Source organism: Pimephales promelas, chromosome 12 (assembly GCF_988280905.1).
Source record: "Pimephales promelas chromosome 12, fPimPro1.hap1.1, whole genome shotgun sequence".
In the NCBI taxonomy this organism is placed as follows: domain Eukaryota; kingdom Metazoa; phylum Chordata; class Actinopteri; order Cypriniformes; family Leuciscidae; genus Pimephales; species Pimephales promelas.
In genome coordinates, this window is record NC_142780.1 from 18,295,840 (window position 1) to 18,313,812 (window position 17,973).

Here is a 17,973-nt window from a genome sequence, read left to right on the forward strand (position 1 = left end):
AAAATATATATATATATACATAGATACTGTATACACACACACACACACACACACACACAAACAAACAAATAAAAATGGAACAGTTTTTAAGAAAGTGAAATTAGCAAGACAACAACTGTACAAATGCAATAGATTTAAAAAAAATGGATCACAGAAATCTGAACAATATTTTTAAAATTGCAACAAACTTGCTTATTCCCATCCTGATGGGCAACATGTTCATTTTCTTGCCAGTGTGTTAATCAATAAAAGCAAGTTTAAGCTCCTGAGCTTTACAAGTTTATATTTTTGTTCTGGTTGGCTATCCGTTTCATTTCTCCCCTAAATTACAAATTACACGTATTTAAATTTAAACCCTTTAAAGCACATTTCGCTTGATGTTCAAACAATAGGTTATCAACCTGTCACTCAAGGCATGCGCTGTCACTTTAGGAACTTTACGTAACTTCAGCGTAAACCTCGCTCCGCCCGTTTTGATGCTCAGCACAGTTCAAAGCGCTTGTCTTTACGCAAACTGCGTTTGTGAATAACCGGAGCGTAGCGTGTTCGTCTTGCTGGTTCGCTCGCTCGTGTTTCAGTGGGCCACACGGAGAAGGTAAATAAAGACAGGACGGTCACCCGCGCAACATTTACCCGTCAGGAACCGACAACCAGGGGGCCGTTAACCCCAGCCGTTTTTTTTTAGGCCCTGCTTCATTCTGTCGTGTTTTGTTTTTGTCAAAACTGCATTACTCACGGGTTAAAAGGAGAAAGAGAGGAGAAGAGAGGTGACAACATCGCCTGGGCAGGTGAGAGGAGTGAGTTTATTTAGCTTATAAGCTAACTGTCTGCAGCATAGTTGACTTAGTTGACCTGTTAGCTTTATTGTTATCATTCATAACGTTAGCTGTTGCACAAACAAGGCTGCGAATAGCTAACCGGTTGTGGTCTAAACGTTAGTACGTTGGGGATGTTCAACTGCCATTTAACGTTACACTGGGAAAAAGCGACACTTGCCCTCAGTCATGTTTCTTTGCTGAAGGCAAACTGACAGCAGACAAGAACCAGATCTGAGCAGAAGAGTTATGCATGTATGTTTTCATAACAGTGATCAAATGGCCAATTCAACCGGTGGCCACTCTTGTTCATCTCAATGATTTTTCATCAGAAGTGTCATGCACGAGGGAAGCAGGCTGTTTTGGAATTATTGCATAAGGATAGCAAAGTAGACCTGCACTGTTTGTGCACGTGCATTCTTGGTTAATTGTTAATAGTCTTCAGGAACAATGGAATCTGTGTAATCCTTCTAGTCTGGATAAGCTGATGGGACATATGTTTATGTCAGTCAGTGGAAAGGTAGCTCAATCCACAGGATTAATCTCAAGTCGATGATTCATTGTCTTTCAGGCTCTGTTTATAGCCTCACGATGATTGCAATAACTTTCTATGCAACTAGGGCTACAACCTTTCTGATACCAGTCTAGAGGTTCTCAACCAGGGAGCTGAAAACATCTAAGGGGGCCTCTTAAATTTTAAATGAAGAGAAAACAACAACAAGCTTAAACAAAATCTCATATCTTTTTAATTTCTAGACTTGGTAAAGTAATGTAAATGATTGAAACAAACATAGGGCATACATTTCTGATTTATACCATAACATGGTATCTACTAACACGTGCTACATGTTAAAATAAAGTTGTGATGTCAAAATAATGCATGATTGGCATTTATGTACTCCGTGAATAATTATACATACCTTAGTATATAATTATTATTATTTGTTATATTTATGTTATAATCCACTAACAGTTGGCACTTATGGAACTGCAGAAATAGAGCCTCTAAAAGATCACTCTAAAATGACATTTAAGTCATTATTTACTCACCCTGGTGTTGTTCTAATGCCGTATACCCTTCCCTCTTTTATGGACTACAAAAGGAGATTTAAAAAAAAAAATGTCCCGCTCACGCTCGTCATGTAATGTGAATTGTGACCAGCATCAAGCTTTTTAAAATATACTCAACAGTATCACAGAATGGTCCCATGTGACTGGTGTTCTGGAGGTATATGATATTTTTGTCGCAACAAAAAAATTATCGCATTCACCTCACCCGTCATTTAACTATTTTTGGGACTTTCTAGGCATTGAATTTGTTGTCACTTTGTCATTAATAATTAAACTATGCAATGTTAATACTAATGGTGTGGTATTTTATCGTGGTTTATCGTCAGACCAATAACAGTTTCATCCCTCACATAAATACTGATGAAAGCCTAAATATTAATGCCCTTGGATATTTTCGAATACAAAACTAGGCCTTTGGGGTCTTCGAATATTCTTTCAGACAGTGGGCCTTGAAGTCAAAAAGGTTGAGAACCACTGATCCATAAATCCTTAACCACTTCACTACTGTCACTTTTATAACATGACACTTAATGATATTTCACTTGTAGATATCTCAAGGTGTTAGTTTGATCAAGCCTCACAGTGTGTTGCCATGGCGATGCGGGAGCTAGTGGATGCGGAATGTGGGGGAGCCAATCCCCTCATGAAACTGACTGGTCACATGACACAAGAAGGAGGGGCTTGGAGGCATCGATCAACACCCACTGTAAGTTACTAAACTTTTTTTTGTAACCGGGGCAAATGTTTAGCTCCAGCCCTGATCAAACACAACTGAACAACTTATCAAGGTCTTCAAGATTTCTAGAAAGCTACAGGCATGTCAGCTTGATCAGGGTTGGAGTTAAACCTTTCAGGAAAGTAGACCTAGAGGGCCAGAGTTTGAGAAGATCTGATGTAAATACACTGATTTGCCAAGAATGTATCGATTCATCATTCTGTTTACAAACGTCCCTAATGATGGGGACTCCGGCTCTTAAGCATGCTGAAAATGAGACTCTATCCCAAAATTCTTGAGTCTGTTCATCAAAAGTTTGGGAATTAAATTTTATTTTGAATTTTGTTTTCTGCGAGCATGACAACATCATTCTATAAACAAACCTGCAAATTATAGGACTTGCAACCGCATTAATATGCAAATAATCAGTTGCAGCCTTGAAAATAATAGATAATTATAATTGAATTAACATTAAAATCTTCTTTTACTCTTTCCACCTCATAGATTCCCCCTACTCCAATCGAAATAGCCACGGAAGAGGAGGTGTGTATTTTTGGTCTCTTAATATTTCATGGTGTTTTCAATCTCAATGACCTGATGTTTGTGTCTGGTCAAGTAGTCTGTGATCATGTCCCATCTTATTACTTATGGCTCGTTTCCACTGAGGGGTACGGTACGGTACGGTACAGTACATTACGGGTCGGGTCGGGTACACCATGATCAGGCTTGCGTTTCCACCGCCAACAGTAGGCTACCCTTACTTGATAGGCGTGGTATGCTGTAAAGAAGCGATCGACGTCATTTTCGCGCGAAGAAAGCGACATAGTAAACAACAATGGATGACAGACAGCAGATCTTGTTCTTGCTTCTCGGAATGTTTGTCACTAGAAACAAGTGCTGGCATTAGGCGTTTCCAAAGAGGCAAATGCAAAGTCTGACTCAAGGGAATGATCCAGAGGACGCGAGTCCAGTAATTCTGTTAATGGAACAGCGCGTTCTTGAACGCGGCACTCTGCTCGCTCTGGCTCTGCGACTCCGGTTATCTCTGCATGTTCATTTTAGGCAACAATTAAACGAAATATGTTATAAAACACCACTCTGCTTCTTTTCGATTTCATTTCAATACAATTTAAACATTCTAAAGCATAAATGTGGTTCAGACAACGCATAGCCTATTGATTATCACTGCATGTGTTATATTTATAACAAAAATATAAAAAAAAAAAAAAAAATATAAAACAACCCTGCCTCTTTTCGTTTAAATTTAAAAATATTAAACATATTCCAGGCAATATGTAATGTAATGTATTGCATATCGCATTGGTACAAATGTTGCAATAAACAACATTAGAGATGATCTTGTAATGAAATTTAAAATAATAAAAAAAATTTGTTAAATTTCAGGTTTGTGAATAATAGCCATTATAAAAGTATAAGTAAAAGGTACAAAATACAGTAAAGCTTAAATAATATCAAGAAACAATTCAGTCAGTCAAATATATAAAGATTCAGAGTTCCAAGATATGAAACTTCACGTAGCCTTCTGCCAAAACTATTGGCCAGGAAACGAATTATAGGTTCACGAGACCAAAGATCACCTGTTAGGTTTATACAAGACGAACTATATCTCATGTTTAACCACTACAGAGACGTCCGAGTCAGCGGCAAACATCAGGATGACTAGCTGAGGAAGGCTGTTCCAGGCTGGGGACACGAGCGCAAGCGTCCGGTGATCGCTTGGAATGGATCTCAGTCAAATGATCAAAAATTCATAAATAAACCACAGATTTGATCTTTAAATAACTACTTTCTCGCCTGAAAAAGTCTTAAAACTACATTTCGTGACACAATAACAGTAGAATTATATTTCAACTGTATGCTTCTAATGCCCTTGTAGCACGCGCGAGTGACGATACTCTGTCCACCAATCAGCGTTCTGCAGTGAGTCTAGCTCCACCTTTTAGTACCCTTTCACTGTGCTAGGTACCCTAACGAAAAGGGTACCCAAAAAGTGGTACGGTACGGTTCGGCTTTTTGGTACCATTCACAACTTTTGACAGTGGAAACGCAAATAATTGCATACCGAACCAAACTGTACCGTACCGTACCACTCAGTGGAAACGAGCCATTAGTATAATGACATCCTGTTGTTTTTGAAATCCAGCTGGTCAGTGAGTTTCTCCAGCCCCCACAACGGCCTCCTCACAGTTTTGATATGGGTCAACTGCTGGAGGAAATGCAGCAGATAGATCAACAGAACTACAGACAGGCTCCACAGAGAGGTAGCGTGCACAAACACACATCCAGACAGATTTCAGCATGTTTCAGTGTCATATAACTATATGTTTTCATTTCTCAGCTCCTGACGTGGCTGCTCTGGCGCTTTCTGGCGATTGGGCGGCAGAGTTCTTGTCCACTGCTGACTCCGCCTCTTCTTCTGGACAAGCTGGTCTTGATCCAGCTGATGCTGATTGGACCAGAGAATTCATCAATGAAGTTGCAGGTAAATACGTGTGTGTGTGTGTTGTGTGTGTGTGTCCGTGACATCAATTTTGTGTTTTGCAAAGCTTGCTGCTTCAGTATTTGCAGTTAATTTTTTTCACTTATTTATATGGTATACTGGGAAACAATGATAAGTATTTAATGGTGCATGGATCATCAACAAATCACTCCTGGATCATTGAGAGAAGTTGCACTTGCAGAACATTTTGATACCATTCTTTATTCATGGCAGTGAACTGGGGCAGAATTGTGAGAGCTCACTACCATACAATGCTTCACCGTTGGCACGACACATGACTCATGGTAGCGGACACCTTTTCTTCTCTGGAAGAAACAATCAATTTTTACAGATGTCCCAAAACTTTGGAAGGGGCCTTAAACAGAACAGAACAAAAATGACATAATCAGGCCGTGTAGAATGCAACATGTTTATTAGCCTAACTTTCAAATAGACGGAAAAAAAACATGAATGTCCGATTGGCGTCAATCAACGGCAATTGTTTTTACTATTATATGGTTTCACATTCATAGTTTAACAAACCAATCCCCCTTCCCCACATAAAATATCTGAATTGCAGCCTATTGCTTTTACTCAAGTGAACGTAATTTTAAACTCTCAGTATGTCTCATTTAGCTGGTAATCTTTAAATTGGCCATCGTGAAATGACTCCTTGTCAAATGAAATGGATCAAACAAATGACTAGGCCTATAACATTGTCTCGTGTCATTTTAAGCTACATTTTACACTGTACTGTATTGCAGTGCTGAATTCTGCAGCTGCCGACTTAAAATCAAAACTTCCCAGCGTCTCTCCACAACTTGCACTGCGCATAAGCTGCGTAAGGGCCTGTTCACATATCGTGTCTTTTGCACGCTCAAGTTCGTTATTTCAAATGTAGGCGCACGATATGCACGCTCATAATGGAAGCGGCTGCAGCTTTAAGTGCTATTAGATGTCATTCAATGTTATTAGGTGACAATTGACAAATCTACACTCATCTTAGCTCAGTCATCCTTTCATTCGCCGTTGCTTTACTTTTTTCTTTCGTCTTTTACTATATTTACACCACTGAGTTTTCTTCCTCCTGTCTCGTAGACCCCGGCCGCTGGGCTGAGGAGTACCTGGAGCAATCGGAGGAAAAGTTATGGCTTGGAGATTTGGGAGAAAGAGAACAGGACAAAGAGTGGTATTTTATGTTTCTTAAAAGGACTAATATAGAGAGACTCGGCATAAGAATATTATGCAAGTTTCTAATACTCACCAAGGCTGCATTTGTTTGATTAGAAATACAACAAGTATATACAGCAGTTGTGCTGCTTAATATTTTTGTGAAAACTGTGGTACATTTGAAATATCTTTTTTAATGTTGTAAATGTCTTTGCTGTAACTCTTGTGATCAACTTAATGCATCCTTGCCTAATAAAAAAATATTCAAACATTTGAATGGTAACGTACATAAATTATACTACGGTCAGATTAAGAGTAATAGATGTTTACAGAGTCCTGATCCTATCCTTACTTTAATGTATTTTTATACTATCAGGACACAAGAATTCCAGTCAGGTGAAGAACTACGACAAACGGCGAATGAACTCCTTTCCAAAGTGGACGACCCTAAACTCAAGAACACAGAGGTAAGAGCAAAATGAAGAGTGATGTTTAAGTGTTCTTTGAGCTGCTCTTGAAACACTTTACTCCAAGTCACCCCACGCATTGATATATTAAAACACATATTGTAAACCAATAGTTCCACTTCTGAAAAACATTATTTTAATATGTATAGACCTTTCTATATACTTAAGTTGTTACCACAAACTGCCTATGGTTGGGTTAATAAAATGGGTTTTACATGGTAGAAGAACTGTTTATTCTGATAGCTATTAATAAATACATTTGACCATACGTAAGGAATTTTTTGGCAGTGAATCCACCTTGGTAAAATCCTTGTGCCACATTTTAATGACACATTGCTGTATTAAATGCTCCAGCACTGGAACTTTGTTGACATCATTTTTGCTAGACATTTGACTAGTGTATCTATTTCAAAATAAGTTTGCTCTGCTTTCAGCCATGCCACATCACTGAAAATATCCGTCACAACGGATCTCTCAAGTTAAGATAAAATCATGTTAATGTTGTCTCAAGGGATCATCCCACTTGCACCCCCCGTTTGCACTTCTGGGTTATATTTAAAAGGTTTAGTAGTACGTTACTGACCACAGATTCTCCATGGGAATAAAAATGATTATTATTTTGATACATTTTTGCCTTGTGGTTGATGAGAAAGTGATGTGACATTGTTCACGTTTTCATGGTCGTTTCTTCATTCATTCTCTCTTTTTTTATTCATTCTCTCTTTTTTCAATTAACTCTGCTCTGGCTTTGTCATATAATTTGGGAAATGTTATGCTTTTGGCTGTTACTCCTTCCTCCTTGTGTCTGACCATAACTGTCAAAAGGAAACCACTGATGGATGTGTGTGTGTATGTGTGTGTGTGCGTGTTCAATGCATCGCCAACGTGTTTCCTGTTAGCTGTAGATGTGTAATAGCTGTTGTTGTTGTTGTTGTTACTGTGTAGTTCCTGCGGTTCATTAGGCAGATTGGCGATGGCAGTGTGACTGTGGAGGACAGAGCAAGAAAAGAGCACAGTGATAAAGCACAGGCCAAGGAGGCACAGCACTGGGCCTCAAGCCTTAACCAGGTACGAGCCCTTCCCAGCTCCTCTGATAGAGGAAGCACTGTGAAGGGTGACACTGCAGCCCTTTGGCAGCCATCTTGGCTCTTCTCACGCTGTACCTACATGGCATACTGTAAATCCTTCCCGATTTGCACTGCGTGGATTTAAATACTAACCTACGTGAAAATACAGTTTTGGATAGTTTAATTTGCTTTAGAGACTGAATTCTGTACACACAGTGGAGACTAAGACCACATTTACATTTGTACTACTTTTCAAAAGTTAAGGGTCGGTTAAGATTTTTTTTTTTTTTATTAAAGAAATGTATAGTTTTATTCAGCAATGATGCATTAAATTGATCAAAAGTCACTGTAAAGACATTTATAATGTCAAAAGACAAAAGATTTATATGAAAAATAAATGTTGTTCTTTTGAACTTGAAAGAGTCTGTTAAAAAGTATAATCGTTGTCACCCAAAATTTTAAATATAAGCATATAAGACTTCTTTTAAAAATATTTTTTTAAATCTTACTGACCCCAAACTTTTGAATTTTAGTGTAATCTATTTTCAAAATTATCTAATTATTTTTATTATTTAATTATAAACAGATAAGTTAAAATACTTGTATTTAATACAGTTTATAACAAAACTATTTGTAGGTTATCAGTCAAATTTGGGGACCTAATGCAACTTGAGTTTTCACTCAAATTTGTATGCAGATAATATAAATTTGGATTAAATTAGAAACAGTATTTTCACTTGCGGTCACAGATGTTTGGACCCCGCTGTAGATCAAGCCAAGTCCACGTTTTTTTGTTTTGTTTTTTTTTCACAGGAAAAATTGTCGAGGACTAGGTGTAGGTCTTGGAAACTGGCTCCTGTTTCTAAAAAAGCTTGTTTTTTTCCCCATGGTTCAAACAAGCAGTAGTTTAAATGCAATGCAATATTTCCTTCTTCCCTCTGTCATGGACAATCATCATGAGATCCTCCCTACATTTTAACATTTTAACCGTCCATACCTAAATTTTCCCACTATCCCTAACAATCCCACACCAAACGCACAATATTGATAAATACCCCCTACCTGTACCCTCTGTCCCAAACTGGCTGCCCAGTTCCTGGAATCAAGGGAACGGAATGTGGAAGTGGAAACCAAAGAGGGCAAAGAGAAGAATGACAAAGTTAAATCTAAACAGGCAGAGCAGTGGGCTACTATCGTCAGGCAGGTAGGACCCTGATCACCTGGCAACAGTGACACAGTTGTCCTGCTATGTGTTTTGCCTGTGTAGGCTTGCCATGTTCATTATGTTAAATAGCTCCTGCTGACCTGCTGTCTTAAAGAGAGCAGACTGTTGCTTTAGTTTAATAGTGCTTTTAACATGGTGATCGCTGAAAGACCTGTACAGCTGAAACCCTGCTCACACTGCTTTTCACTTGTGCCCAGCTTCTGAAACCACTTTGACTTTCTGCTATAGTGAAGGTACACTGAGCATTACTTGCTATTTTTAATATAGAGAGGAAAGGAAAGATGGATGAATGAGGGTGAGTTTTTTTTTCTTCTGGTTTCTCATGCCCTCTTTCTTTTTCCATTACATCCTTTCTTTTTTCCCCCACTCTCATTCATCACAGTATGTTGCCTTTTTTCCCTTCACCTGGGTATTATTTAAAGGTGCAGTAAGCGATTTTTGAAAAATGAAAGATGAAGATGTTGAAGTGGATCGGACTGAGCCCCACAACAAACTTGTAGCCAATCAGCAGTAGGGGGCATGTCCACTCATTATGTGTGTTCAACAACGATTTTGAGAAATTACTTATTGCACCTTTAAGCATTTGCAGGCTCTGTTATGTGTTAAAATGGAGGCTGTTAACAGGCATGTCGCTGTGCTCGGTAGGTTTCGGCAGATTCTGCAGAATCATGGGTAGATGAATTTGCCACTTATGGGCCAGACTTCCAGCAGGCCAAAGCAGCGGTGGAGGTGAGCCAGGCTTCACACTTGCACACATATATATATATATATATATGAACTTGAGTGCGACATCCTTTAATTCATTGGTGCTTGTGTGTTGTGTGTGAGTTCAGAGTGATGTTGATTTCTGGGAGAAACTCCAGCAGGAGTGGGAGGAAATGGCGAAGAGGGATGCTGAAGCTCACCCTTGGCTCTCAGACTTCGACCAGATGCTCAGCAGCTCTTACGACAAGGTATCTGAATATACATCTGTGCCCATTTACAGCATGGATACTTCCACCTAACTGAAACCTTGAGCCCTTTACCAGACAATAGTTAGTTCTAGTTTTGATTCTGCTTTGTTTTCACATGGAAAATATTCATTGACGTTGGAAAAATAGACAAAAATAACTGGCAATATAGATACAGTCGGTTGGTCTGGGAACGCCCCCGGGAACGCCCCGTCACGTGGTGTGAATTTAGCCCGTGGGGGAAAACATTGCCTTGGCGCTCATTGAAATACATGGGACAATCATGCCGAAGAGTTGCTGTGTCGTTTTCTGTACCACCAATAAACTAACAAATTATAAATTGAAGTTCTACAGCCTTTCTTACATACATGCAGAACCGGATAGGAGGACAAAACGGCAAAATTAATCATATCTTATTAGATTACTGTGTGAGTAGAGGTCCCTGTGTGATATAGTAGTAGATGTTTAACTCGTATTAGGCAGTGGGCCAGATTTGTCTGACTTTACATCCCTTACGAAAAAGAACTATAGTAATCCTATGGCTATTAGTATTCTATAGTAGTGTATAATACTTCTGTGATGTTCTTTAATACCTCTATACTTCTAGGCTATGTCCCAAAATACTATAGTATTCATTTAGGATTAACGTTACTATAATATTTTGTCCTCAAATACTACAAGATTCCTTTAGTTGTTTTTCATAAGGGATGTCTCAGTCACATAAGCGTTATCAGCCAAAGGTTATCAGACTGCAGTCTGTGAGAATTCGGATAACTGTCAGCAAAGTCCCTCTGCAACTTCACAGCTACTACTGATCACCGTTTTACAAAAGGATTAATAGTTTTGAGTGAAGCATACGTACAATTGGTAAGTGACATGGTTTTATGGACTTATAGTAACTTATACGCAAGTTGATTGAGTAATAGGCTTGTGTTGCAGCTTCCGCGATGTCTGGAGATTCAACCAGATAACAATAGTCTGGAAACAACACCTCCGGCCATTTGGTTGGGTCATTGACCCAGTTTTTAATTAAATAAGGGCAATCATAACCTATTACAGTTAATTTTGCAATGTACCGTTGCCGGTCGGCAGGCATAAATGACTCGCAATATGACATTTTTGTCATTCAAATACATAGGATGGTCGCGCTGCTTTCCCCCACGCCGACCACGCCCCCCAACTATGACGCGTTGCCGACTGTATCTATGGTGTCTAGAATGTATGTTACTTAATATTAACCTCTTGTTGAACTGTTGTATAAGAACAATGTAATACTCTCAATCATGCTGTTACCTGTGGCCGAATCTTTTGTTCTGATATTCAGAAGGACAGCATTTTAAAGGTTGCATACTACATATCCACTTTTTAATACTTAATAAGCTTAAATGTTCTGCACAAAAATCATTTTTGACAACTTTCTTTTCTTTAAATAGATTTTTTTTTTATTGTTCAGATTCCAACGTGTCAAAAAACTTGAAATTTGAAGCTTGAACTTGAAGCCTTACCAACAGAATGAAAGCATTTTAACAAAGATTGCATAATTTTATAGTTAAACTGCCCTGGGATTAAAAATTGCAGTTTTAATGGGTTTCAATGGGGACATTTTTGTCCAAAAGGCGCTGAGAGGAAGTATTTTGTGTACCTAGTCCAAACATTTTTTTAAAGGAAATGGGGTGAATGAGTAAAATTCCAACAAAAATACACACCTGTGCCCAATTTTATGTAGTTAGCATTAACACAGGTAAAGTGATCGAAAAAAACAAAACTGAAAAAGACAAAAATGTCCTTAAGGATGCACAAGGGTATGTGTTTTGTGCTCACCTAGGCTTCATTTATTTGATTAAAAATAGGGTAAAAAAAATTGTAATACTGTGAAAAATTATTACAATTTTTTAAATATTTTTAAAGATTGTTAATTTATAATTAAACTGAATTTAATTTAACAACAGCCATTATTCCAGTCTTGGGTGTGATAATTCAGAAATCATTTTATTCCACATTTTCAAATTGTAATAATTGTAAATGTTGGTTTTATTAAGATTATAAAGGCCTTTACCTCACTTCTTATCAGCATAATAGACTCTTGTTGAGTATTCATTTCTCACAAACACTAAACAAAACTTAATGAACCCAAACTTTTAAACAGGGGTGTGTTTTATTTAGGTATCTAAACTTTTTCAGAGAATGGCAAAACATTTTTTCAATATTTTCTTTCATGTTATTGGTCCCATTAAAATGAGTGTGAATATGCCTTTACTCTTCTTCTAGGGATATCAATTTGAAGAAGACAACCCCTACCTGTCCCACGATGATCCGTTTGCTGAGGGTGTGAAGAGGATGGAGGCGGGGGACATTCCTGGAGCTGTACGTCTCTTCGAGAGCGCGGTTCAGAAGCAGCCTGACAACCAGCTGGTCAGAGCCTCATACGTATAAACCCTATTTTCAAAAACCGACGATACATTTTGTCTCAAGGGACTCTAACTCTGTTCTGCTTTCTTGTTTGTCTTTGTGAAATGCTGACTTTGTGTGATGATACTGCAGGCTTGGCAATATCTGGGCACGTGCCAGGCTGAGAATGAGCAAGAGTTTGCTGCTATCAGCGCCCTCCGCAGGTGAGAAGTATAACTGTCTATGACAAATATGATTTATTAAAATACTGCACCTGCCTTTTAAATTTAAGTTTTAAATTTAAGTTAAATTGTTATTTTCAGATGTATTGAGCTGAAAAAGGACAATCTGACAGCTCTCATGGCTCTAGCTGTGAGCTTCACCAATGAGTCACTGCACAGACAGGCCTGCGAGACGCTCCGTGATTGGTTGAGGCACAACCCCAAATACAGGCCTATCCTGGAGCAGCATGAACGAGAGAAGGAGAGGGAGGGTGTGAGAGAGAAGGAGAAAGAGAGGGAGCGATTTGGATCTCTTTTGCCAGAGTAAGACGATTCATGAATGCACGCAGTAAAAAAACATTATGGGTTCAAGGTCTGAAAAACTGATTCTGTGTATTTCCATTGCTAACAAGATGCATGCTATTAATGACATCTCTTCTTGTTAATCTGCTGCGATGAGCAAAATTAGATTTTGTTGATTGCACCGGGTACAGGTTTTGCTCCTCATGTACCCTGCCGTTCAAAAGTTTGGGTTCAATAAGATATTTCTGAAAGAAATGAATACATTTTTTCAGTACTTTTATTTCAAATAAATACTGTTCTTTTTAACTTTTGATTCATCAAATAATGCTACAAAAAGTCACAGTTTTCTTTAAAATATTAAGCAGCACAAGCATAACTGTTTTCAACATTGATAATAATAATAATAAGAAGTGTTTCTTTAACACCAAATCAGCATATTGGAAAATTCAGCTTTACCGAATGGTTAGGGCACATTAATGTAACCATGTTATCTGCTTTAAAAAAACTGATGGATGAGTCAGAATTATTTTACCACAAATATGCTAAAAATCGTATCTTTTAATCAGACACAGAATTCCGTTAAATCGTATTAATGATTGTATAACACTGGATTGATCAGATGTGGAAGAAGCCTGTTTTCAGTGCCGACACTGGCATGTGATATGCACTGGACAGGGCATTGTAACCAGGCAACAGATTTACATTTGTCACCAATCGTAAGTGAGCAGTGCTCTAAAAATACATCTAACACAAACACAGGTGTTTTCCATCCGAGTTCCATCCAAGTGTTTTAATCAGTTGACAGTGCAGATATTTAAATACTTTTTGTATGACTCAAGAATGATTATGAACTGTCTTTTCTTTTTTAAAGAATAGTTTTATTCATAAAAGAATACAAGTAAAATCTACTCACCATTTTGTTTCAAACCTGCCTGACTGGCTACCTTCTGTGGAGCACAAAAGGAGGGTTCTAGAAGAATATTCTGGCATAATGAAAGTGAATGAGCACTGGGTTTCTTAAAGCTGCAGTCCGTAGCTTTTTTGGGGGGTTAAAAATGATCCAAAATACATATTTGAGAAAATTTATAACCAGCCAGTGTTCAAAACTATCTGCTTGCCGTAGCTCGATTCAAAGCGGTAAGCTTGTAATAATGTTTTTAATTCCAGTGGTACTGCTGGATTTCCGCGGGAGAGCATGTCTTTGAGTCATTACGTCACATCTGAACACATAAAGAAGGAGTCTCAGCTAGTATAAGCTAAGAAGTTGTTGGTCATACTTCCATAAAGAATAATCTGTGATTCTGAATGCCAGTATCCACACCGGCGTGATGACTTAAAGCCTCACAGTCTCATCAAACATTGTGTTCATCCACACTGTGCTGTGTCTAGGGTGTTACAACTCGCGTAAATTTGATAATTCTGTGAATTACTGCAATTTGAGATTTCGAACAGAGATGGCGACAAAGAGGAAAAACGCCGGACTGCAACTTTAAGCTCTGGAATGACAAAAATCACCATGAAAATGTCATATAAATTGACTGTATTCCAAGTCTATTGAAGCTAAACGATTGTTTTTTGGTCGGGGGGACTATCCCTTTGAGCTACAGACTAATCCAGTTATTTCCTTCTTTCTTCTTCCTCTTAGGGCACTGTTCAGTGAAGTGCAGACGTTGTTTTTGAGTGCAGCGGCCGCTGACCCCGCACGGGTTGACCCTGAGCTGCAGTGTGGTCTGGGCGTTCTCTTCAACCTCAGTGGAGAGTATGACAAGGCTGTGGACTGCTTCAGTGCCGCCCTGTCTGTGATGCCACAGGTTGGTTCATTCACACTTAAAAGTGGGGCAAGCGTTATTTTAAAAAAGCTGTTTTGAAGTTAGTTGGACCGACACACGAACCACAACAGCAAATGTTTGTAGCCAATCAGCATTAGGGGGCGTATGACGGTGGAGGAGAGAGAACGAGCAAGAGGGAGAAAGAAATACTGCAGAAATAGAAATGAGACACAATACAAAGGAGAAAAGCTCAGTGAAAATCACTGGAAAATGAAGGGTTACTTATGACTGGGCAAGAGCTTTAGGACCCGCGTTAATATCAGAAAAGCTTTTCAGCTCTAAAGAGAGAGCTAAGCGGGAAGGCCTGAAAACAGATGCAGAGATTGCTTTGATTCGCTCCACACATGAGTAACACTGTGTTTGAGTGTCACTGTTTGTCTGGAGTTGGCTACTAACGATCGCTTTTAATTACTATTGTGTACTGCACATTAATTGTTTTGTGCTTCCTTGTCATTTGTTCATCATCCGCACTTAATTTTTCATGGCATTATTTTGTTGCGTTTCTACTATGATAAACAGACATCCACTCTTGGATTGCGTGTGTAACAGAGGCCAGCTAGAAAGAGTCTCGCTGACATCGTTAGTGCACTCACATGCAGCGGGATTGGGTTCAAGGCCGACTTGAAGCAGGGCCGTTAGGATTGGAGGCTGAGTTTTAGAGAGGGGTGTGTTTGTTTGTTTGGGTGGATTTCAAATATCATCAATGTCCAACTGCGTTTAGCTTGTACCACCTTTAAGGCAGTGACAGACCAAGAATTATAACTTTAATTGATAAATGTAACTATAATGTTTTATTAATTGTTCTTATTCTATGAGAATAGGAAAGTCCACACCACAGCTAAATATTACATAGTTATCAGCATTCTCCAATGGCTAACCCTCAACAGACTACGAACTGGCGAGGTGTAAAGCACTTATGAAAACATGGAAGCACCAGACAGATGACGTATGTAGCTGCGGAGCAGTACAGACAATGGCCTACCTACTGGAGTGTGAAAACACCCCCCAGTGCAGCCCCCAGGACCTGGCTGAGCCGATCCCATCAGGTGTGACCTCTGCCAGATATTGGCAGAACGACATCTGAAATTACAACGGACTCGACGACGGCGAGCTAGTTATAACGACATAGAGAAATTATATCTTTGGAATCATTTTCAAAAGAAAAAATTCCAGCTGATGAATGATAAAAACTGTGTCAGCCAATCAGAATCCACCCAAGAGCTTGAGCGTGTAATGTCGGCATGAAATCAAACATATTTGCTTCCCTATTGTGATGGTGTAAGATGGGACTTGATCTAGTTCTTGGGGAAATGATTGTATTGTTGGATCGTTGCAGTTTGCTATTGCTGTGATGTCATGTGAGGGACAGGTTGTCGCTAGTTAAGAGAAGAGAAGAGAAGAGAAGCCGTTGCATTATTCCATAAAAAATTACATTTGGATTTCATGGTGACTAAAGCAGCCAGCAACAAAACTGCAGCATGTGCTATATGACAAACAAACAATGTTAATTTGGATGCAAATATAGTTCATTGTTCTAGTTACCTTTATAGTTATTCTTGTTGGTGTGAACGGGTACATTGTTATATTCTACACATTTTTACACATTGTTCATTAGTATTTTAGTTCACAATCTTCCTTCTCTGAACCCTACGTGAAGGATTATCTGCTGTGGAACAAGCTGGGAGCAACGCTTGCAAATGGTAATCGCTCCGAGGAAGCGGTCGCAGCTTACAGACGCGCACTGGAGTTACAACCTGGATTTGTACGCAGCCGATACAACCTGGGCATCAGCTGTGTCAACCTGGGTGCACACAGGTTAGTAAAAGAAGATGATTTCATTGGGGTAAACTAGCAAACAAAAAGCTAAATTCCATTTGTCGTTTCTCCATCAGGGAAGCAGTAGAGCACTTCCTGGAGGCCCTTTCTCTTCAGCGACAGGCCGCCGGGGATGGAGAGGGAGGAGCGGGGCGAGGGCCAGGTGCAGCAGTGACTGTGATGTCAGATAACATCTGGTCCACCTTACGCATGGCACTGAGCATGATGGGAGAAAGCTCGCTTTACTCAGCCGCCGACCGGCGAGATCTGGACACGCTACTGGTGCACTTCTCCCCGAGAGAAGGAGAGACAGAATGAAGGATGGAGGAGTTGAAGGAGTGCACGAAGATAGAATGTGAGTGTGGAGAAGCCTGTTTTGGAGAGAAACATCAAGACTCGTGATGTACATTCCAACAAAGCGGGATAAGACGTTGCTACGGATGTGAGGAGAATAAAAAGAGTCATTTAACTCTAGCACTGCATTAATGAACAGACAGATGCTTGAGAAAAAGAGACATGTTGAAAAGCCCATGATACAGTTTAAAGACACAGCATTATTGCTAGGGGTTGTCACAAGTTTATGCTTACAGAGAATCTGTTGTAATTTTCAATTTTGTTAATCTTGACAATTACCGTTCTTTCCATTGTCCTTATCAAAATGACACTAATATTTCTCTTATGGGGAAAATAAGGTCCCAGCACTGTGAGCTCAAGAGTACTTGCCTCTGTTTGACAGAAGAGGGATGTGTTGTGTTCTATGTCACTACGGCTCCTGTACAAAGTAACAGTGATTTGCAAGCCTTAAAGTTATATTAGCAACTTAATTTGTAAGCAAGACTGAAATACATGTCTGTATGTATCACTCTTTCTTATCGGATATTTGCTCTTGCTGTAAAATATTTGCTTAATTGTAAATTTTACTTGCCATATATGTGTATTGTACCATAATTATTAATGTTTTGCATATAGCCAATTCAAATTGCTATTACTTTAAGCAATAAAGCTTTGACAAAGATACTTGGTAACTTGATGAAAAAATATTAATATTTTCAAGCATAAGTAAATTATATAATTTTATGATTATGTAATACATTTTTATAATTGACGATTTTACTTTTTTTTTTTTTTTTTTTACAAATTTTACAAATGTATCGATTTTCTGTGGCATTTGATTTAGAGTTTGCTGTTAGTAACAATCAAAATATTAAAACATACTCTTTTTATTGTAATTGAATTCGATTCAAAAGTATTTTTATGCCGACGAGAACCTGCATAAGAGATGTGACGCAGGACGTAACCCCGCCCCCCGGGCGAGATGCCCCAAAATTTATGAATCCCGTGCAGTTTATATGTATATATATATTATATATGTATTTTATTTATTTATTTTTTTTTGGCTGTTTAACTGAAGTATTAAAAGAAGGGAGATGGTCTGGA

General features: G+C 38.8%; 1 protein-coding gene across 4 annotated transcripts; it reads left to right on the forward strand.

Moving 5' to 3' along the window:
• Positions 1–582: 582 nt before the first annotated feature.
• Positions 583–17,553, forward strand: pex5 (peroxisomal biogenesis factor 5). Of its 4 annotated transcripts, XM_039679733.2 has the most exons (17): positions 583–788; positions 2,435–2,592; positions 3,106–3,144; positions 4,766–4,883; positions 4,961–5,104; positions 6,200–6,290; positions 6,648–6,738; positions 7,684–7,806; positions 8,899–9,009; positions 9,676–9,759; positions 9,864–9,983; positions 12,249–12,392; positions 12,522–12,592; positions 12,692–12,913; positions 14,538–14,703; positions 16,379–16,536; positions 16,614–17,553. In XM_039679733.2, the coding sequence occupies exons 2-17, from the start codon at positions 2,479–2,481 to the stop codon at positions 16,852–16,854; spliced, it is 2,037 nt and encodes a 678-aa protein (XP_039535667.2). In that variant the 5' UTR covers positions 583–788; positions 2,435–2,478; the 3' UTR covers positions 16,855–17,553. The 4 variants fall into 4 exon arrangements, with proteins under 4 accessions (XP_039535667.2, XP_039535663.2, XP_039535666.2 ...); XM_039679729.2 differs by lacking the exon at positions 8,899–9,009; XM_039679730.2 differs by lacking the exon at positions 8,899–9,009 and having other exon boundaries at positions 658–797.
• The last annotated feature ends 420 nt before the right edge of the window (positions 17,554–17,973 follow it).

What these genes read in the sequence shown, in the direction of transcription:
- pex5 (XM_039679733.2), top strand. Translation starts at nt 2,479, where the DNA reads ATGGCGATGCGGGAGCTAGTGGATGCGGAATGTGGGGGAGCCAATCCC. An exon ending in AGCAGCCTGACAACCAGCTG is followed by an intron (nt 12,393 to 12,521) that starts GTCAGAGCCTCA and finishes ATGATACTGCAG; the next exon opens with GCTTGGCAATATCTGGGCAC. An exon ending in GCTATCAGCGCCCTCCGCAG is followed by an intron (nt 12,593 to 12,691) that starts GTGAGAAGTATA and finishes TGTTATTTTCAG; the next exon opens with ATGTATTGAGCTGAAAAAGG.